At 37.6% G+C, this 22618-nt stretch overlaps 1 protein-coding gene across 4 annotated transcripts in view; it reads right to left on the reverse strand.

The window, feature by feature from the left end:
- The window catches only part of LOC135110308 (mediator of RNA polymerase II transcription subunit 22-like), a 24561-nt gene extending 3979 nt beyond the window's left edge, over positions 1–20582 (reverse strand). The window contains exons 1-5 of one of the 4 annotated variants that reach the window (XM_064022519.1): positions 20443–20582; positions 17266–17376; positions 16139–16239; positions 13372–13627; positions 8634–9474 (exon numbers count right to left, since the gene is read on the reverse strand). In XM_064022519.1, coding sequence (XP_063878589.1) covers positions 13403–13627; positions 16139–16239; positions 17266–17368 — 429 coding nt within the window. In that variant the 5' untranslated portion in view covers positions 17369–17376; positions 20443–20582 and the 3' untranslated portion in view covers positions 8634–9474; positions 13372–13402. Of the gene's footprint in view, positions 1–8633; positions 9475–13371; positions 13628–16138; positions 16240–17265; positions 17377–20127; positions 20366–20442 lie in introns of those variants that run through there. The other 3 variants (XM_064022517.1, XM_064022520.1, XM_064022518.1) reach the window with 3 other exon arrangements.
- Between the last annotated feature and the right edge of the window lie 2036 nt (positions 20583–22618).

Consider the following 22618-nt stretch of genomic DNA (forward strand, 5'->3'; position numbering starts at 1 on the left):
ATTACTATGATGCTGCTTCTGCTTCACTTGTAGCAAACCAATACTATGAGGAGTGTGTGGTGGCATCCTTGACAATTTTCATGGTCGAATCTATTAAGTGCTTATAATGCATCTTATTGTTCACAGTCTGTTAGGATGTTCATATAATGCATGATTTATTCAAGAGAGATTGGTTTGAATTAATTTCACATGAGACTGAAGTAATATCAGTGAGGAGAGAAGGAAAGAAAGAAAAGCTCTCCACTTGCTCCAAACAGAGGTGCATCACTGCCCATCTTTGTAAAACAAGATAAAAACTGTCTGGTTAACTGCAGGGCTACCTGTTTTGCCATTAAAGCTGATGCTCTTGTGAATGGTCATACTATTTCCCACTGCCTCCTTTCATCACACGCACTAGCCTCTGTCATGCACACATAGCTTGGTATACACATGCATGTTTTTTTTTTTTTTTTTTCAAACCTGCTCACCTGCTGGAATTTACTTAGTTTATCAGGAAGAACAAAAAGTTAATACACACACACACACACACACACACACACACACACACACACACACACACACACACACACACACACACACACACACACACACACACACACACACACACACACACACACACACACTCTCTCTCTCTCTCTCTCTCTCTCTCTCTCTCTCTCTCTCTCTCTCTCATTTAAGCATATATACATAATTGCACACATCATAAACTAAACTCCAGTAAATAAAGCTTTGAACAAGTTTTTAACAGCAGTGTATAGTAAATGATACACTTCTGGTTTAGAAGTATTCCATATTTCATGATTATTAAGTTTCACTAATGTTGGGTCAATGCTGATGCTCAATGTGCTAATACAAATATCTGTTCTGGAATAGTGGAAAGTTGTGCAATGAATATAACAAGTGATGCTGATAGGAACATTATCAACACAGACATGAATACCATTTTTTTTCAGATGCTCATGATCTTTAATATAATATCTAACTGATTTCATCTTTTTGTGGCTTAAATAAGTCTTTACATATGGAGTGTAAATGTAGTTTGAAATGGAGAAATTTGTTGGACATATCATACGTGTTTCCCATATTTCTTCACCACCCAGACTACACTGACACTCCCCACATGACTGATTTTGCTAAGCCACTGAAGATGACCAGTTTGACAAACATTTGGTCATTTGAATAAATGCCATGCATGGGATGTTATTGCTGAAATGTGAACATATGGAGCTGGCCTGTTTGTGTGTGTGTGTGTGTGTGTGTGTGTGTGTGTGTGTGTGTGTGTGTGTGTGTGTGTGTGTCATTCAGAGGAAATCACATGGCTGTTTCATGGAGTGACATGGGGATGGACATAAGGGTTAAGATGATATGGTCAAGTGAATTAGTGCATAACTGAAAAAAAAAAAAAAAAAAAAAAAAAAATTGTGGATGGAGCAGAAGGCTTTTCTCTTGCTTTTTATATATTTTTTTCACCTCTTCTGTGTGTGTGTGTGTGTGTGTGTAAGAAGACTGGTAAAAAATAATCAGATTGAGTAGAAACAAGTTTGCCAATTCAGTCCAAGGGATGTTTTGATGTTTCTCTTCTTCAAGTACTATTGTGGGTATGCATGCCTTGTGGAAAGGTGGTGGTGGCAATACGAGTTGTGGCAATGAGAAGTTATTTTAGTAAGGGATCCAAAACAAAGTAATGGCAAATGATAAGAGTAACAGCTTTCTGTACTTTGCAAGGATGCAACTCATCCCTGGGGTCATCATGACTGGTTTGCCTTGCACTGAACTGGACTTACATCCACCATACCTGACCCAACTAATTAAGTGCAGTGCAGCTTTGGCAGCCACCTTTGAAAAGCCTTAGAGATTAATCAAACTAATCACAACTGTACTTTATTTGCTGCCAAAGTACAACTGTACTTTATTTGCTGCCAAAGTACAAATGCATCATTAAGGAGTTGTTTCTTGCCATTTGCTATCATTTGTTTTTGGGGCTGTTTAGGAAAGTTTTCTCTCTTTACTGCCACCAATTTTCTGCTACCATTTCTCCAGGGAAGTGCAAACTCCTGTACAAGGGAAATCAATAAAGAAAGTCATCTGTTCCAGCAACTAGCTCCAGATTTTTCATCTATTGATATGGCAACCCAATACCTGTGACAATATAAGCCAAATTATTGGAATTATTATTTATGCAAATAGGAATCCAAACAAACATATACCATATGTTATGAGTTTCATGCAGTTTCCCCTGAACATTGCAGTTGTGCAAAAATCTTTGAGTGCCTCTAGTATATCATGTAAATCAGATAGGAACAAGGTTGACTGAGCACTGAAATGACTTCCTCTCTCTGATTCATATACACACACACAAATAAATCCATAAAGCCTTGAGCAGTACCATTCTAAGTTGCAAACAGGCAATGATTCTGATGTGCAGTAATGGTACACTTGGTTATCTGCCACATTTTTGCTCATATGAGATCAAAACCAACCTTACATAGTGCACACAGCTACACACATTCACACACAGCCAGTAACAACACCAAACATAGAGGTCTATCATTCAAAACTCTGAATGGGCTACACATGCCATTATGTACTATGGGTACAAAAAAAATATCAGTGCACTATGTGTGGGAAATATTATGACTGTACAGAACTTAGGAAATGAAAACATAGTGTGAGACCAGTTGACTGAATTTTGATGGTATTCATCAGACCCCCCCCTATGCACTGATGCTTTTTTCATCCATAGTACACATCATGTACTAAACTGCAAACAACAGTCCTTACAGTATCTTTTATACGAGGTGATGTGATGAGACTAAACTTCTCCAGCTAAGGCCACAGCCAGGCCAGCCAAGCATTTCATTAATTGCCCTTGAGGTACAGTAGGAATAATTAATGTTGCTTACTACTGATGAATAATACTTTTACATGCATGAATACACAACTGTCAATGTACTGACTATTACATGTTACAGGGAAACTAACTCATGATAATTTGTGTGTAATATTTCAGTGTTGTGTTATTTATTGTGATTTTGCATTTCTTAAGAATTTTACTTGTGTTTATGGGACATAATGTAAGGCAGTAGTGCTGTTTTGAAAACTGAAACTGATAGGGAGTTGAGAAGAAAGCGAAACTATAGGATGATTGTTAGAGACAAGTGGTGAGTGATGCACATGGCTCATCTCATGCCTATCTTAATCCACCCCAGTTAATTAACATGTAATTTAATTTTTCCTTTAAACTTCACTTGATTTATCTAGAAATTTCATAGCAGTACTCTTGTATACTGCTTTATTCTCAAAATTACCAAATCTGTCAACTTGTGAAACAACAGTTACACCCTTAATGATGCAGTTCGAATGGTGTATGTGTGTGTGTGTGTGTGTGTGTTTACTATTCCAAACTATATTCTTGATTATCAGCTATACCCCTGGGTGTGATACTTCATACATCACACATCCCACCCTCTTGCTCAGAGGACAGTAAATGATAATTAATCAGTAAAAAAAACCTTTGGCAACCATAGTGTGAAAATCAAAGAGTGCTGCATGAAAGACAAGAACATCACTATTGAGCTAGTAAGTAGTGTGTGTGTGTGTGTGTGTGTGTGTGTGTGTGTGTGTGTGTGTGTGTGTGTGTGTGTGTGTGTGTGTGAAATAACCAATACCAAGATTCATCCTTGGTCTTATCTAGTGAACAAGTAGCTGATGGCCAAAAGATTTACACATTACTTATTCAGTCCCATTTAAGCTTGTGGGGGATTATTTAAAAATGTGCGCATCAAAATCAATCCAGTATGGACAGAGTTGAAAGAAGACTAACAATATGACGATGTAACTGTTCTTTAACTTGTCCAGGAGGCATATGGAAGAAAATATTAGGTACATAAGTTATAAGTTCATCTGTAAAGAATGCAAGATTTGATCATATAAAGGGAGAAGAGACTTCATGAAGTAGTTCTCAACTTGGTGAACATGACACTATTTTAAATAGACAATTTTAAGTTAAATCTGCATGAAACTGATATTTCAGTATACATTGCATTAATACAATTAATGAAACATTTTATGGCTCAGAGAATATTAGTAAATAGTAGAGAAACACTAAGTGAAGTTGTCAAGTCCAAGCCTCAGATAATACTAATACTCCCTTGGGTGGCGAACTGATCCTCTCCCTTCTGGAAAATGGTATCCAGTCTTAACATCAAACCTGAATATTTTTATCTGTATATTATAAACATATACCATAGGTACATTAATTATGGGCTGTCATATTGGTGCTGGATTAAAGGACTTTTACTGTTTGGTGTTCAGCATTTCAGGCAGTGCTGGATAGTATTTAAGGGAGATTTATTTCTTTATTTATTATTTTTTGTGTGTGTCTGAAATGTGGTGCGGAATTAACTCACGTTCTACTTTTTTCTGTGGTGTGTGATACATTATTAATCTGCTTGTGATGCTTCACTGGAAAAGTTGACTATATAAACTTTCTATCCTGTTAACTTGTTGCCTTTGTTTGGTAGTTTTCAGTTTGCTTGCAAGGTGAGCATCTTATCAATATGTATTTAAAATATTTTTACTTGCATTTAGATATTTATTAAAAAAGTAAGATGACAACTAGAAAATTATTAGCATTTAAATATGTTGATTGACTGTGTTTGGAATAAACTCTATCTTTTAACAATGAATATGGAGAAGATTTTTAATAATCTTTTGATGCATGTAAGTGCTGGTGCAAACACCAATGCATATACACATACTGAACTTGTATTACACCATTCATTTAAGGGATATTTTAAATGCTGCTTCTAGAAATCACCAACTGTGCTAAGTTATTAAATGTAGATAATTTGCCACAGATAAGAGGATCACATACTACAAAATAAATATAAAGGAGGTGAGCCTTTATAAGGAGCAAAATCCTAAACCATACATATGCCCCTGGTGGAGGTGGCCTGAGGTTGGTGGGAGGGTCACCCAGTGCTGGTGTGGGACACACATCTGGCCTACACTCAGTCCAAATGCCTGACTTAATTTTTGTATTAAAATAAACTGTATATAAAACTATCACATAAAATAGTTTATAAGTTATAAATTGGAGAAAAAAAAAAAAAAAAAAAATCAAAATCAAGCTTTTTATTTTTTATAAGGTGATTTACTATGTTCAGCGGGAATCATACAAGAAATTACATCACTGCTTGTTTTGTTTTATGTTTTCAAGAATTTAAGTAGTTTTATAATCCAGAAAACTTTTTTAAAATTTGATACTAATTGCTACTGTGTTATTGGTATGAATGCCTAACTTTGTGGTGTCAGTTTTCTATGCGAGGGCAGAGGATAGAGTGGCTTCTGCTTACCACCTGGTGATGTGCACAGTGGTGCTTTCTTTTCTTTTCTTTCTTTGTGTAAAATGAATTTGCCAGGCTTACTCATCCTTATCATGTTTGCATTCACTGACAAAGAGCTGAGAATCAGGACTTCAAAAGATGTAGCACAAGAAGCCATTTTAGTCTTCAGAAAAATTACCTACATTTTCTTTCCTAATTACTAGTTGATAGCCTTCATGCACTCAAGCTTCAAAGAAATTATGATAAAGCAATCAATAATTTGAAATGGTGTGGCACACACCATTTCTGGCCTCTTGGAGCAAGTATGAACATCCACACTCACAATATACACACACACGAGGGCAGGATTGGTAGCCTTCAACCCTCTGCTTACATCATGTACCTACCGCTGTCAGATTAACAGGGACTATAGCATCTTTGTAATGATGTAGTTCTTGTTTATCTAGTAGTGAAAAGGTGTGGGATATGAGCTGTTGAAGCATAACAAGGAGTTTAAGGGCTAGTAGACCTGCCCTCCTGTGTGTGTTTCCATAGTCTATGCCACACCCTCAGGTGTAAAACAGGTGAGGTATATATTTTTTCTGATCATCATAATTAACAACAACAACAATAATGATATGTAATAATAATAATAATAATAATAATAATAATAATAATAATAATAATAATAATAATAATAATAATAATTATTATTATTATTATTATCATCATCATTATCATTATAATGAGCCTTTTATATATATCATTATTATTATTATTATTAGGGTTTTAGACTGACCATTTCCTTGACTAATGATCAAGCATCACAATGTAGGTAATCATGTCACTGCCATAACCTGTGTTGGGGTGCAGGGGACCAGTACTTGAACAAAGTATGAATGGTGGTGTGGCCCATTTCATTGGATTACCTCTCTCCTCCAACTGACACTTTTCTTTTCCACATGTCACACTTTGCTTGGTGCAAGAGATGAGGTTTTGATGATGATTATACGTACTTCTTTATTTATTTCTGCCACAAAAGGAGGCCCCTGGTTCTTATTTCATTACTATATCTTGAAACACTGAGACAATGAACTATTTTTTATCAGAGATGCTGGACAATTCAATACATGTCATGGTGCATAGTGTGGTGGTCTATAACTGAGTCTTAACTGGCAGCAAGACTCAGGATTTACCACTTTAAAATGTGATTTTCTTAAGCAGTAAATACAATGTGTATTAAACACAATTGCAAACTGTAGTCTTGTTATCCTTTTTATCAGTCTATTTGAGTCCACTGCAGGAGAAAGGCCTTCTTCACTGGTCAGTGGTGAAATAAACCTTGTATCAAGCTATGTCAGCTTAGGTTGTCTTGATGGGGTTGCCAGAACCCAAAGCTTTTCTCTGCTTAGTGTGCTTAGTGAAAGTGAAAAGGAATTACACAGTGAAAGGAGAGAGTCCTGCACTGTCTTCACCCAGCTGGGGGACTTAAACCCAGGATCTCAGTTGAGCTGAACATATATCACGAAGATTGGAGATAGTCCTGTACTGTCTTCACCCAGCTGGGGGACTTGAACCCAGGATATCAGTTGAGCTGAACATATATCATGAAGATTTCTAAGTTTAAATTATTGCAATTACTAATCCCCTCCTGGAGGTGGTGAGGGAGGGTGTACCATCAAATAAAATACTTTTGATATATAGATCCTACTGACCACCATCCATGTGCTTTTATACAGTTCCCCTACATCTGACACATCCTGCCTTACATCTATATAGGCTGCCACAACACTAAAGATACACATGCATCTTTTACCATAAATTATTATACATGAATACTTATTTGTATGTATGAATAAATAAATATGAAGAAGCGACTCACACCTATTACAAAAGCAATGTCCCAGCCTTGTGATATTACTTCCCTCCCAAACTTGATCTTCCTTCAGTTTTAATTTTTTGACAGTTCTCTTCTAATAGAGTACCTACTTCCTCTACTACAAGTACCAAGGAAAAGAATGCCAAGAAAAGGATCCCTAAGAGTTGCCATGAACATCCTTTACAGATGAGGAACAGGGTGACTGACTGAAAAACTTGAACTTTTTTAAGAGGAAAAATGAATTATCAACTACTGATTTATATTAAATGATATTAATGATCATCAGTAGAAAGAAAGTATCTACATAGGATATTATAATCTAGCATTGTCAAATGAGAGTGAATGTCTATATATAGATACATTAACAGAAGCTCTTTTATACCACGTGCACACACACACACACACACACACACACAAACACACACACACACATAATATATATATATATATATATATATATATATATATATATATATATATATATATATATATATATATATATATACACATACAGTAGGGTATGTTTGTTATGACAAATATGTGTTATGGCGACTGAAGAACCTATGAGAAAAAATTTATATATAAAATGTCACAATTTTCAAAAAAAATACATCAAAATGAGCATGAGATAACACAACAAATATATACAGTACCCTCTCAAGTTTCATGCCTGGTCCTAAATTCTTCCCATCCTGAGTTTTGTGCTGCTTTGACAAGTACAGGTCATATTTACCTACTCTTGGCATCATGCGTATACATACAGTAAATCCTGCCTAAGTTGGAGCTCCCTCTCTCTCTCTCTCTCTGTGAAAGTAAGAATAATCCTAAGGATTGTTAAATAGAATGATACTGATTGAGAATGAAAATGGAATTATGTATACAAGAGTGAGAAAGAGTAAGGGAGGATGAAGCAAAAATGACATAAAATGAATGAGGTGGAGAGAGAGAGAGAGAGAGAGAGAGAGAGAGAGAGAGAGAGAGAGAGAGAGAGAGAGAGAGAGAGAGAGAGAGAGAGAGAGAGAGAGAGAGAGAGAGAGAGAGAGAGAGACCCTACTGAGGTGCTAGTTCCCAGTATAAAAAAAAAAAAAAAAGTCTTGAAACCTCCCTTTTGAAAGAGTTCAAGTCATAGGAAGGAGGAAATAAAAAAAACAGGCAGAGAGTTCCAGTTTACCAACAAAGAGAATGAATGATTGAGAATACTGGTTAACTTATGTTAGAGAGAATAAGAGTGTGAGAAAGTAGAAAGTCTTGTGCAGCAAGGGTGCACAAGGAGGGGAGGCATGCAGTCAGCAAGAGCAAAAGAGCAGTCAGCATGAAAACTGTGGTAGAAGATAGCTAGAGACGCAATATTGCATCAGTGAGTGAGAGGCTGAAGACATATGTAGGGCTTACCTTTTTTAAAATACTAAAAGAAAGTAAAAACTGCATAGGTTTTTCTAATATATTTTATGTTCATATAATATTTAAGGGAAGAGACATACTGGATAAGACAGTAATCAATACCTTGAAATATATAAATGTGATGCTGAAGTGCCTCATTGTAAACAAAACCATAATAGTTTAAGAGAAATGGTGAGATACAATGCAATGAAAAGCTTCAAAACAAAGGGAATGTATTATAGAACTTGAAAAATATTAATTAACCAATCACTGCAAAAACAGTAGCAAAATAATGATAGGAAAGTTTTATTTCTTCCAGAATGCAAGACTAATATGAGTATCTAATAATATTCAACCATAATGTAATTTATGAGAACCAAGGTACAGAGACTGCAGTGTAAAACTAACATGACACTATGAACACTGCAATAAAGTCCCCTCGCTCCCTTCTCATTTCTAATGCTAGAAATTACACCCAAGATATCTATCTTCAAAAGAAGTCTTTTAAATTTGTTACCATTCTGGCTGCTGCTTTCTGTACTCTTTTCAATTTCCTTATGCACTTTTCTTGTGAAGTGACCACTCTATTGCAGAATATCTGGGTCTTGAACATATCATTGTAACAATTACCATTCTCATTACTTCTTCGTTCAAATAAGCAAATGTCACTCTTATGTTCCTCTGCTAATTTATTTATATGATTCTCTGGGGATAAGCTGTGTGAAAATGTCACTCCCAGGGCCTTTTCCTCTGTCACCTTAATAATATTCTTTTCCTTCTTGTAAATTCCACTTGCCATCTACAATTCCATTCCCACAACCTATCTAGATTCCTTTGTAGTGTTTTGGTCTTCATAATTTTTCAGTCTCCTTAATAGTTTGGCATCATCTGCAAAAAGATTTAACTAGTTACTCCATCCACTATATCACAAGGAGGTTTAAGATGGATGCAGCAATTATCTGAGTGAAGCCCAAACCAGCAAGTGGCTGCCATATTTGTAGGAGGGGTGTGGTGGTTTAAGATTTTACAGCCCTGTAAAATAGTAGCAAGTTCAGTGATGGAAGGAAGAGCAAGAATTGTGTTAGTATTAAGTGGCATAAGAAGGATGGAAGCTATGATTGTGTTATGTTCAGTGGTGGAAGGGGCTGTGAGCAATATTACAGTGGAATGTTTCAGGGTTGGAGGGGGCCACAAGCTGCATCAGTTGTGTGCTTAGTGATGCAGGGTAGCTGCTGGCCATGTTAGCCCTGTGCTCAGTGATGAAAGACTTATCTATCCGAACTTTTTAAGATTGTTGCATTTATAGCAGGCCATGTTGTAGTCAAGTTTAAGAAAAGCTTCACTGTGAAGCATTATCATTGCTCTGACAATAGGCAAAGGACTTTAAAAACAATCACTAGTGGAAAACTAAAAACTGAGGAGGGCTGACTTCTCTTCCCCCCAACAAATTTTATCAAAAGTTGCCAAGTGGAAAAAAGAAATTGGATTAGTGTCATTACAGGCAGTTGTAACCTGCATAACAAAGTGTACTGTTATAAGCAAGTAAATGTTCATCCTGTCCTGGTAAGGTAACTGTTCTAAAAGATCTTTTTTCCTTTTATTTTACCTGAAATCACATACATTAAAAACTAATGCATACAATATCCATGCACTCCATTGAGTAGAATCAAGTTACCATATTACACATGTGATGACTTTCACAAGTGTGCTAGCAAAGTAAACCATGTGTGTCATTTTTGTGCATAACAGTATCTGACTTCAAGGGAGATTCACACATTACTAGAAACAAAATGAAGCTTATCCCCATATGACTGACACATTCATTGTTAAAATTACATTTTGTTTCTAATCAAAGTAATGTGTGAATCTACCTTAAAGTCAGATACTGCTATGCACAAAAATGACACACACATGGTTAAGTATGCCACCAAACCTGTGAAAGTCATCACATGTATAGTATCTAAATTTTATTCAGTCAAGTGTAGGGACATGGTATACATTGGTTTTTAGTTTGTGATTTCATTAAACCTCAGCTTTACTATAAAAAAAATAACAATTTGTTTTGGCCGGATAGCTTGGATTCACGGATGGGTTGGTTTTACTGGTCTTAGCACTAGGAAAACTACCATCACTGGTTGCACAGGCTTCAATCCTTCCCGAACAGTGTAGGATGACTGCCATCTGACTTTATTAAAGCTACTTATGCAAATATGACTGGTGCCAGAAGAGATCCCTCTCAAATTCATCTTAATGTGCACCATTCAGATTTTTTCATTTTGGGTAACTATCCTCATTTCTCTTTTCTTTAAAAGACCCTCTACCCATTTTAAGAGAACATCCTTCATCCATCTAAGATTTTCAGTTTTCTAAATCAGTCTCTAGTGAGTCTTCTGTAGATCCAAATATGTGCAGTCTGTCCAAATATCTCAACTACTCTTGTGTAAAACAAAAGGGGTTCATGGCACATGATGTTCCTTTCCTAAACCCAAATAAAGATTTTGTGAAGGTGTTGGTTTCTTCCAAATAATGTTCATTTGTTTTCCACAGATTTCTCACTCATTAGGGATACTGATCTACAGTTTAGTGAACCTACTTTATCACCTTCCTTATGTATCATGATAATACCTTTTCTCTTCCAGTCTTGAGGAACCTTGCCATCTCTCAGATAAAGTAAAGTTGAGGGCATACACTAGAACTGTGTGGCCTTAATACTCATATGTTTCATTGGCCTTCAAGCCTGTGGTGGATAATATCCCTTATTCCTGGACTCAGGGCCACTGTGACATCTAGGTTTCCACAGTTTACCTTCCTCAGGTATAATTTTTCGAGCAAACTAAAGGAAGAACGAACAGCTGGGTAAGCTGTGCACTGACTCTTCATGTCTAATTCCAACTTGGTTCCATGGATTCACAGCCAGGCACACTAGCCATTGGACCATGGAAGCTCATATATTTCTGGGAAGTTACAGTAATACAATGAATTTTCTTTGCAAGCTATTCACTGCATTCCTTTAATATTAAGACTAATTAATATTCTATCTGGGATTGGTGCCCTCTTCACATCTAGTTCCTCTGTAATTTTTTCACTTGCTCAGTTACTTGTATTTTTACCAACACCTCATCTCTTTTTTTTATGCTGTTAAGTTTTATAAACTCTCTTGTGAAAACCTCATGAAGACCTTAATTTGTTTTTTTTCAGATGATCCTCACAACTGATTCCTTCTACCTTTATTTCTTTTAATTCCTTCTTTGCTTTTCATTTTTTCATTCTTATGTCTACTGAAAAGCTTGGATTGATCCTTGCATTTATCAATTTCTCTTTCATTACTGTTGATACAAATTTACTCTCTCCTTCCTTACAGATTTTGAGATATTCCTCCCATTTTTTCTTAGATCCTACTAGTGTTGTAAGGTTTAGTTCACTTTCTTCTCAGGAAGTACTTCCTGAGCTTTACAAAGTTCATTTTGCTGTAATTAAACCCTCCTATTTGGTGCTCTACATTTCTTCCTGTCTCTTTTTCCTCACTCACTTTAAACTCTGTTACAGTATGCTCACTCTTTGCCCAGGGACACTCCAACTTAATATGTATCTCAATAAGCTCTAGCTCTTTATTAAATAGTAGGTCTAGTTGAGATGATTCCCTGTGATCTCCAAATATTGTGCTTTCCTTTGCCTATTGTGTTATGTGTTATGCTTTGCCAATTTCAACATGCTCTCAGATTCTTTGCTTCCTTCAGTGCAACACTTCCAAGATAATTCTCTGCAGTCAGTCTCCAATCAGAACTAAGTTACTGTTCTCTTTTAACAGCTTCTCTAGGAACTTGTGGGTATTTATTAATGTTTTCTCATGATCCTCCTTACTTGTACACCAAGTATTAGTCTCTGATGGCATGTATACCACTCCATAATTTCTTTTTCTACCACTTTCCTTGATTTGTTTGTCTATGGTTTGTCCATCCCTTTCCTGCTCAACTCTGTCTAACCACTGTATCTTTTTTTTTACCAAGGACAACCATCCCCCTCCTTTCTCCTCTGTTCTATTTCTCTTCTATATATCATATTTGTCTTCCAAATATTTATTGTCTCTCCTGTTATGTAATTTTGTCTTAACTAGTCCTAGCCCCACATTGACTCTTAGTTAGTATTGATATAATGCTTTACATATTTATATGTGTTATTCCTCAAAAATTCAACTCCCTCCATTTGTTCTTCTCTTTCTTTTCCTCCATATCTTTTGTATCACTTCCTTTGCCTCATGGTCTAAATCTTTTCTATAATGTCCCTCCTCTGCATCTGATCCCATTTTTGTTCTTGTTTTGATTGAATTCTTAGTTCATTCAATTCAACTCTTCTTTCTTATCTAGACTTTCCAATCATCCATCCTTGTCCAGCTTTCCATGAACCTGTCAGCATTGCTTAGGCACAACAATTGAGAATTAAACTTTACTGTTATTGTTTTTTATTCACTTTCTGTTAATTTCCCTATTCTGTGAACTTCTATGTCACTTGCTGAATTTCTTACCTCTTTCTGCACTTTTTCCTGAGAGAGAGAGAGAGAGAGAGAGAGAGAGAGAGAGAGAGAGAGAGAGAGAGAGAGAGAGAGAGAGAGAGAGAGAGAGAGAGAGAGAGAGAGAGAGAGAGAGAGAGAGAGAGAGAGAGAGAGAGAGAGAGAGAGAGAGAGAGAGAGAGAGAGAGAGAGAGAGAGAGAGAGAGAGAGAGAGAGAGAGAGAGAGATTGTGTGTATGTCTGTGTTGTAAGCTGACAGTACATGTGACATATACTTACCATCATATGTGGAGTTTTCCAGGTGACATCATCACTTTTCTTTGTATATGGAGGAATAGAATTCTTCTTCAAGCTCATAGAGGTCTGATGCCATATCATCTCTGAGGGCCATGAGCTTCTGGTCTGCCTCCAAACTCTTGGTTTTGAAGATGGTGGAGTTGTGGGTAATGGCCTCATTGACAGAGGGGAAGTCATTGAGGATGAGGTACTGCTTCACATCAGCCACCAGCTTCATCAAGGATTCTGCTGCTCTCACCTGTAAAAAAAAAAAAAAGAAAAGTAATCTTTCAGCTAAAGAAAGACCCCAAGGCAATCAGACATGAGCACACACACACAGCCAAGCACATCCACACCCCATACCCAAACCCCATAAATGTCATCCTACAGTCTAATCAGGTTTTATAATAAAGGCTTCAATAAGAAAATTTACAACTCTTTTCTTCCAAACAAATGAATTGGGTTAGTCATTTGCACACTACAGGGGAAAGAACAAATAGTAACTTTTATGAATAAGCATACCATGAACTATTGCTCTATTGTTATTAGATTCTGTGTTAAACTTATTTCTGTAATTGCATTCATATGCTCACTACCATTTTCCTACTGGAAGTAGGATGGTAGTACAGAAATGCACTGCACTCCTACTACTGCCTACTACTGCCGCTCCGACAGTCAGCAAGCCGTTAGAGAGCTGAATTCATGCTCAGGCTCCTGAGCCTTGTGTAAAGAGAACAGTGCTGAGATTAGTGAGGATTTTTATTGACATGTTGGTGAAGACAACCTTCTTGTTGAGAATCATCTCTGGTGATGAGAGATCAAATATTTGCCCACATAGCCATCAAAGCCTGCAAGTTTCCATATTTCAATGACTTCACTGCTTCTTGCATTTCCTCTTCATGACCAAGTCTAATTAAGTTTTACTGACATTCGTTACTTATTCCATTCCTACTGTGAGGGAGAGAGAGAGAGAGAGAGAGAGAGAGAGAGAGAGAGAGAGAGAGAGAGAGAGAGAGAGAGAGAGAGAGAGAGAGAGAGAGAGAGAGAGAGAGAGAGAGAGAGAGAGAGAGAGAGAGAGAGAGAGAGAGAGAGAGAGAGAGAGAGAGAGAGAGAGAGAGAGAGAGAGAGAGAGAGAGAGAGAGAGAGAGAGAGAGAGAGAGAGAGAGAGAGAGAGAGAGAGAGAGAGAGAGAGAGAGAGAGAGAGAGAGAGAGAGAGAGAGAGAGAGAGAGAGACTCCTACTACCGCCTACTACTGCCGCTCCGACAGTCAGCAAGCCGTTAGAGAGCTGAATAGGCAGCTCAGGCTGGTGATGGAGTGGGGAGAGGCGTGGCAAGTCAGCTTCGCACCAGAAAAGACGCAGGCCATGGTCATCTCACGGTCCCCAGCTGCCTCCCCAGCCGTCTCAGGCTGTCTGATTTTTGGAGGCCAGACACTTCCCCTCCAGGAAAACGTCAAGTTGCTGGGAGTGACAGTGGACTGTGGCCTGCGCTTTGACTGCCATGTTGCTGCTGTTGCCCACCAGGTCTCCCAGCGAGTCTCTGCACTGCGTCGGATGTCAGGAAACCTCGACTCCCGGGGCATCCTCACACTGTACAAGGCTCAGATACGGCCTTGTATGGAGTACAGTGCCTCGTCCTGGATGTCGAGTGCCCCCACCCACTTGCAGAGACTGGATGCTGTGCAACGCCGTGCCCTGCGCTTGGTGGGGATGGACGGACAGCAGCAGCAGCAGCAGCAGCAGGAGGAGCAGACCGGAGTCACGTCGCTGGAGCATCGGCGGGACGTGTCGGCGCTGGTGGTCCAGCACAAGGCCCGGGTTCTGGAGGTCCCTCATCTCAGCTCGCTAAGGCTCCCACCACGAGCTGTCCAGAGGGAGTCCAGGACCACCACCTCCAGTGACATGCTGGTGCAAGTGCCTCGATCTTACTCGAGGCAGCACCAGCGCTCTTACACAGCCAGAACCTCCAGACTGTGGAATGTGTTTACGGCAGCCACGAGTGATACACAAACAATGACACTCCAGCAAGTGAAAGTGGCTGCACACAGGTGGCAAAAAACACAACCTCCCACACTAGTGCTGTGTTAATCATGTGTATATATATATAGTAGGATGAGTTCGCTTTTTGTATATATTTTCTTCTTTACATTTAAGTAAAGGCTTTTCAAATAGCAGCATAAAAAACGTGTTGTTTTAAGCCTGATGTAAATTTTAGTTTAAAAAAAAAAAAAGAGAGAGAGAGAGAGAGAGAGAGAGAGAGAGAGAGAGAGAGAGAGAGAGAGAGAGAGAGAGAGAGAGAGAGAGAGAGAGAGAGAGAGAGAGAGAGAGAGAGAGAGAGAGAGAGAGAGAGAGAGGTATTATACTCCAACTTGATGTGTCTCTCCATTTTCAACTCATTTATCATTATATTAGTATCTGCATTCACTACTTATTATCCTTGCTGGAAAGCATTTTTCAGTTTGTCACTCACTACTAGCCTGGAGTAATATAACAATTTTTATGGAAAATATTCCATCATTCATCCATCAAGTTCATGTTGGTATAGTTAATAATAGGCACTGCAAAGATAAAGTAATGAACAGTAAATTACTAGTTATGAGGTCTCATCCTGGAAAGACATTCTGAGAGCTAGAATTGTGTACTCTACAGCAAGCAATGGTAACATGAGCCATCCAGTGTGTTAAGCTAGTCCCTTGTGGGAGTGAAGCACAACACATGCAAAGTCTTGGCTTGCTGTGTGCTGGGCTGCTAAGTCTGGAATTACAACTCACCATATTTGCAGACCGCACTTGCATCTGGAAATTGATCTCCTCTACTTGTGTCATTCGGGCAATCTGAGTTTCATCTTCAACCATCCCAAGCTTCACTATCTCTGAAGAAAGAATAATTTCCATTACAAAATGCCAAATGGTCATGCATTTTTCAGACTTCACCATTCAATGTATATGTAACTACATTTCTCTACCACAAGAAGACAGACTAAAACCATACACACTTCCAAAAAAGCACGGAGGAATGGAAGGGAAATAGATAAATAAATAAATGGAAAAAAAAAAAATAGTGAAAGGCAGACAGGTGAAAGAAATATTGAAAACATTCATGAATGGGAGAAATGTAGATAAATAAGAAAGCTAAAAGGGATATAGAAATTGTATAATTCTTCTTACTCTACTATGTGCATCAGAAACACTGACATAGAAAAGGGCATGAAGCACTGAGCATGTACAGAGATGAGTTACATATTAGGACCATGATGGCTGCCAAGATGGGATTGGAAATACATTGTGAATGTGCATGAAGACTTTGGTATGGGTGAAACTATAGTAGGAGTAGATTGTGGGATGGCAGAATGAATAAAGAGTGGTGCATTAAGACTTTTGACATATGGCAAGAGTGAATGATGAGTTTGTAAAAATATACATGAATGAAACTGAAAGACAGAATGAAAAAGGGAGGCCACCAGAAAAATGGCAGGAGAGTAGTTGAATATTTAAGGGAAAGAAATAGCAGACAAGGCCCTGATCAAGCAATTAAGTAGTTTTGGGACAAGAAAAGATAGTTTTTTTTTTTTTTGTCAGGCTTCTTATCAGGAAAGTCCTTGGAAGGGGACAGGGAGTTGTCAATATGCTAAAAACCTTTATTGACAGGTAAAAAGGAATAACTGTGTAAAGAGTAAATTCAGTTGATTAGTAAAAGGAAGTTAATTCTTGAAACATTTAACATTACCATCATGATTTCATAGCAAAATAAGAAAAATTTTGGTACCAATTCTTAATTCCACAAGTGTACTTCGGTCTGTTCAAATAATAATAATAAAAATAAAACAGAACAAAATCAAAGCCTTGCTTCTCCCTCTGAACTATGGAAGGTCTTATATTTGCAGTTTCTCTGGACTTACCCATGAAGTTGTCCAGGATAGATTTGACATCATCCTTGAGTCGCTTGTTGTAGGACTTCAGCAGAGCCTCCCGGCCTTGGGGCTGCTTGGTAGACTGGGCCATGCTACCACCTGGGAGGGGGAGAAACCAAAGCTTGTGCCTCACTATAGAAGTAACCACCCACATCTGGTAATTAACTGACAATTTGTGTCAATTAAGTGACATAAGTGATTAATTCTAGGAAGTAATTATTTAAACAACACTGGATTTATGAGGAATCATTCATTCTGAAGAATTATTGTCAAAGATACTAATACATAGTGCTAGGCAATGTTATCTGATGTCTATGTACCTAGTCATTGGTAAAGGCAGGTCCTGATGAAATGAGCTAATTTGTTCCATAATACTTGCTTGTAGAGCAAACACTCGTTTGACAAAACACATAACTAATGGGAAAGGGTTGTGTCCCATGGCCTCCTGAAGGTAATTTTTCAAGCAAAACAAATGAATGCCATTAAGATCTTAGTATTACTGAATATATTTTTGTAATACATCAGTAATATGGAATAACCAGTCAATCAAATAAAACAAAGTAATGTATTTCTGGATTGTAAATACAGCAAGCATGTATTTGCATATATTTCTGGATAATTTTCCACAACATAAGATGCCTCGTACAATCAATGTTACTCCAGACTACTCTAGTGGGCTAATATTGAAATAATATTAGCGTTTTTACCCAAAACTTATTGGAAAATTATGCAGTATCTAATATCCCGAGGAAACTTGTAGGAGCTTAAATACAATAATCTTATGAACTGGTGCACAATCTACTCTTTTCAATGTTAGCATGCCACTGGTGTGTGGAGCCTGTGGAGAACATTTTGGAACAGTGCAAAGTGGAATAAGGCTTAACATTACTAATTCTCAGCATCTAATTAAAAAAACTATTAATTATGAATACAAACATACTGTAAAGCCTTCATAAGTCAGCATAATTAGGGGGTCAGCCTTAGCCAACTCACTGAAACTTTGATTTCTGTAAAATATTACTAAAAACTAGTCTGGCAGCTTCAATACTACCTATTTGCTGGCCATGTGTGGTGTCAATCTATGCCATATAATTAATTTTTTATGCCAATTTTTCCAAAATTTACCCAATCTTGACACAAATGTTGCCAATGAGTGTGCATTCACCACCCACTCTGGCAGACTATTCCAAATGAATTGTTGACACATGGTAGGGAAACTAATATTTCCTCACATCCAGACCAATTTTCAGCTTGCAGGTCTTTTTGGTATTCCCTCAGGTTGTGTCATCATGCCTCATTTCGAAGAGACTCTCAGTATGTTTCCTGTTATATTTCCCAAATACGATTTTAAATACCTCAATTTGGCCATCTCTTGAGCTTCCTCACTGGCTTACTTGGTCTATGACCATAATCTGTTCCAAAATCACTGTCGGAAGCAAAAAACTGTTGGATGGTAAGGATTTATTCTCAAAACACCCAAGGAATTAAACTTTGGTTAATCTGGAAATCACATCTGTGTAACACAAGCACAAAACTCACATGTCATGTAGAAGGCTTGGTGACCTTACTGTAAATGTGAAAAAAAAATTTTGAGGCACATGTCTAGTATGGCTGTAATAGCACTCAAGAGTGTGGTGAAACTCAACATTTTCACTCAAAAGTGTGGTGAAATTCAACATTTTCTAAGTTCAGCGAGCTCTGCACCAGTAAATATTGAAATGATTTTCTATTGTTTGTAACTGGGATTTGTGTGTAGCGGCATATTAGGATTTCATGGTATCTATAGAGCTGATACCTCCAATCATGTGCTGCCACTTGTGACACCACCAATTATGACTTTCTTTGGTAGGTTCAGTTATATTTTTCATTTGTTTTAGAGACATATCAGGTGTTCTGATAGAGGCTCATTGTCATTTGTTGATATGGCTAGCCAGTGGAGGAAGGTGAAGCAAACAGTGCCAGTGTTCAGCAGGAAAAAAGTCACTATATGGGATATTTAGCAACAGAAATGTTTAGATGCTATATGCAGACCTAAAGAAGAGATCCCACATATTCACTAAGGAAGCTGCCAAGCCCTATCCACCTCCATCATCCTGAGAATCTCCACACCACACTGGTAACATCTCATCAGTAGCTCACACTGGTAAGGCATAACGGTATAATTATTGAGGTTCCTCGTTAAGTTAGATTAATGTCCTAGGAAGGGGTGCCCAGGGGCTATCACTGTTATTTTCATAAAATTTTTCACTTCCTGAGTACCTGGCTAGGTTAGGTTAGGGAAATTAAAAATATTAAGGGAAATTTCCTTAGATTTTTTAACATCAATATTTCACTTATTTTTCATCCCCCCCCCAACTCCCAGTTCCTTACAGGCTCCCAAGCTTGTTTGAGGGGTTAGGAGGGAATAGGGGGACAGACTTCTTATCAAGAAATATAAAAACTTTTGTCACTTAAAAAGTGCAGCTTGACAAACATAAACAAAGCCTTTTGCCGTATAATGCATAGCTTACCATTAGCACACTGTAGCATTTACAGTTAGCAAATGTGCCAGTAATGTCATAAAATGATTATGAATTTTGTTCTCAGAGTGATGAACTGGCTGTATGCCAAGTCAGATAACATGTTGGGTGCAAGTCAAATACGTCATGCGCCTGTAAATACTGTATATGCAGATGGAGCCTCCTCAGTGTTTCCTGGTAGGGCAAGGCTTAACCACTCCCCTCTGAACATTCTCAACCGCTCCTGATGGTGTGGCATTGCCAAGGCTGTAAATAATGGCTTGAAGACTGATGTTTATAAGAATATAAGTGAACAGATGCTGGCCTCTCTTCACTCAATGCTGGATCTCACCACCAAAAGATCCTGGAACTTCAAAATCGACTTCTAAGTGCTTGGTTAGTTCGTTGTTGTTTGGTACCGCGGCGATCTTTCGGATCTTATGAACCCTAGTAATGTCCTGCGAGGTTACCAGGCCAGTTGTCCCAACTGGCTTGTCTTTCTGAGCAAGGCGCAGGCGAGGCGGATGACAGCAGACTGGCGTGGGGGCTGGACGCTGCCGCCTGGCTCGTGACATGCAACACACCAACATAAGCAAAACTACCAAAGCTCATGAAGGGCCAGAGGATAATGAGGCATGTCTCCATGTGAGTACACAGCTCGCCTCACCTCAGCGCCGCCACCTCCCCGTGTGTCGTCCTCTGATCTTGGATGCGGCGTGCCCTGGTCTCACAGTCTGGGTTATACATCCACAGACTCGCGGCGCCAGACAGTGTGTGTTGTCTCTCTTGTGGTTGTGTAGCCAGTCCGTCTTCCTCACGGCGCCTGCATGTTCTTGTCCAAAGATCATACAAGACATCCTTATATAAGTTTTTGACTCGTATCTGGGCATTTACATATTTTCTTAATTTTCTCTTGTGTGTTTGTATATCATATTTCCATAACATGTTTTACTTCCTGATTACTGTTTTTCTTAAACTCTGGCTCTCATTTTCCACAATATTTTAGTTTAATCTTTATATATATATATATATATATATATATATATATATATATATATATATATATATATATATATATATATATATATATATATATATATATATATATATATATATATATATATATATATATATATATATATATATATATATATATATATATATATATAATTTATTTATGAACTTATGCACGCGGGAGAAAGGCCTAAGGGTGCAAATAAATTAAGAAAAAGGCTTCATAAAATAAATCAGTAAAAAATAAAATAAAATAAAATAAATAAATAAATATAAAGAAGAGCCTGAGTCTTTGAAATTAAAGATAAATGCCAAACTCTCAAAAGTTTTTGGCATGTCCAAGACAATAGGAAAGGTTTCATAAAAATCCCTGAGAGAATTACTAAGATTCAATTAGGAAAGTTCGCTTGTGGATGGTCCTTTACGGATGGAGCGTTTTCTTATTTATTTATTTATCCATTTATTATTATTATTATTATTATTATTATTACTATTTATTTGTTTATTTATATTTCTTTTTTTACTTTAACCATGGGTATAATTTTGATAAGAGTATGTATTATGTGTAGTAACTAGGACAGTGTTAATAGTAAGAAAAGTCGTCTTTTGAGTGCAGGATACAACTGTACTTTGTGCTACTGAGACACGGAAGGAAATGGGCAGGGCAGATTCGGCTGCGGGGACACAGGGAGGGTCAAAGGCAGGTCTGCAGCATCCCCTCACCCTCCCGTATATAACCTCCCTGGGAGTGAGCTGTATATGTCTACTGTCTCCAGCTTCTTTCCTCACTAACACAGCAAAATTATCCTGTTTTTTTTCTAGGCATCATTATCTGGAGGTGTTAACTTAAGTTTTGTCCGTGTGTGTGTGTGTGTGTGTGTGTGTGTGTAGTGACGATGGCAGTGGTGGTGGTGGTAGTAGTCATAGGTGGGCGTTATCGCGATAAATTATTGATGACAATTATATATATATATATATATATATATATATATATATATATATATATATATATATATATATATATATATATATATATATATATATATATATATATTATCGATAACAATATCGGGTTATCGGATATTCGATAATTATTTTTCCCGCGTTATCGATACATCGGTATCACCAATACTTTTGGTTCCAAACTAGCGGTAATCGATAATTTTAGTTTTTGGAACGTGAGCATGTTGAAATTTTAAACTTTTAAAATCAGATGTGGTTATTTTACTTAAAACAGTACTTTTCATTAGTGAAGAGACGGATAAACACTGAATTTGAATTTTTCTAGGATTTTTCTAAGTTTTCTAAGATAGAGATAAAAATGAAGATTTGGATTTATTGATTTTTTACTTAAAACATCAATCCTGTTATCGCTAGAATTTTGGATTTATTGATTTACCGGTTATTGATTATCAGGCAATAAATTTATCATCAATTATCGATTATCGGTTATCGCAGACAAGTTTATAGTTTTCGATTTATCGGTTATCGTGATTTTTTTCGTTATCGCGCACAACCATGGTAGTAGTGAGGGACTGAGCGTTCTATATGATCAAGTTCTTGTATGTACGGCTTCTATTGGTCTATCGAACACAGATTTAGGGGGACTGGCTCCTCCCTCACCTTGTGTGCTGACGCTGAAGTAACGGGATTGGTTGTGACGCAAGGCATGGTACAGGTGAGAGAGGGAGGGATGAGACATGGTGGCGGTGGTGGTGTGGAGATTGGAGGGTAACCTGATGATAAAATGAGGTGACAGAGTTCCTTCACCCCAGGATCACCTTGGTATGTTAAGTAGGTGTGTTAAGTAGGCGTCTTACTTCGAAAAA

This window comes from Scylla paramamosain, chromosome 20 (assembly GCF_035594125.1).
Source record: "Scylla paramamosain isolate STU-SP2022 chromosome 20, ASM3559412v1, whole genome shotgun sequence".
Taxonomy (NCBI): domain Eukaryota; kingdom Metazoa; phylum Arthropoda; class Malacostraca; order Decapoda; family Portunidae; genus Scylla; species Scylla paramamosain.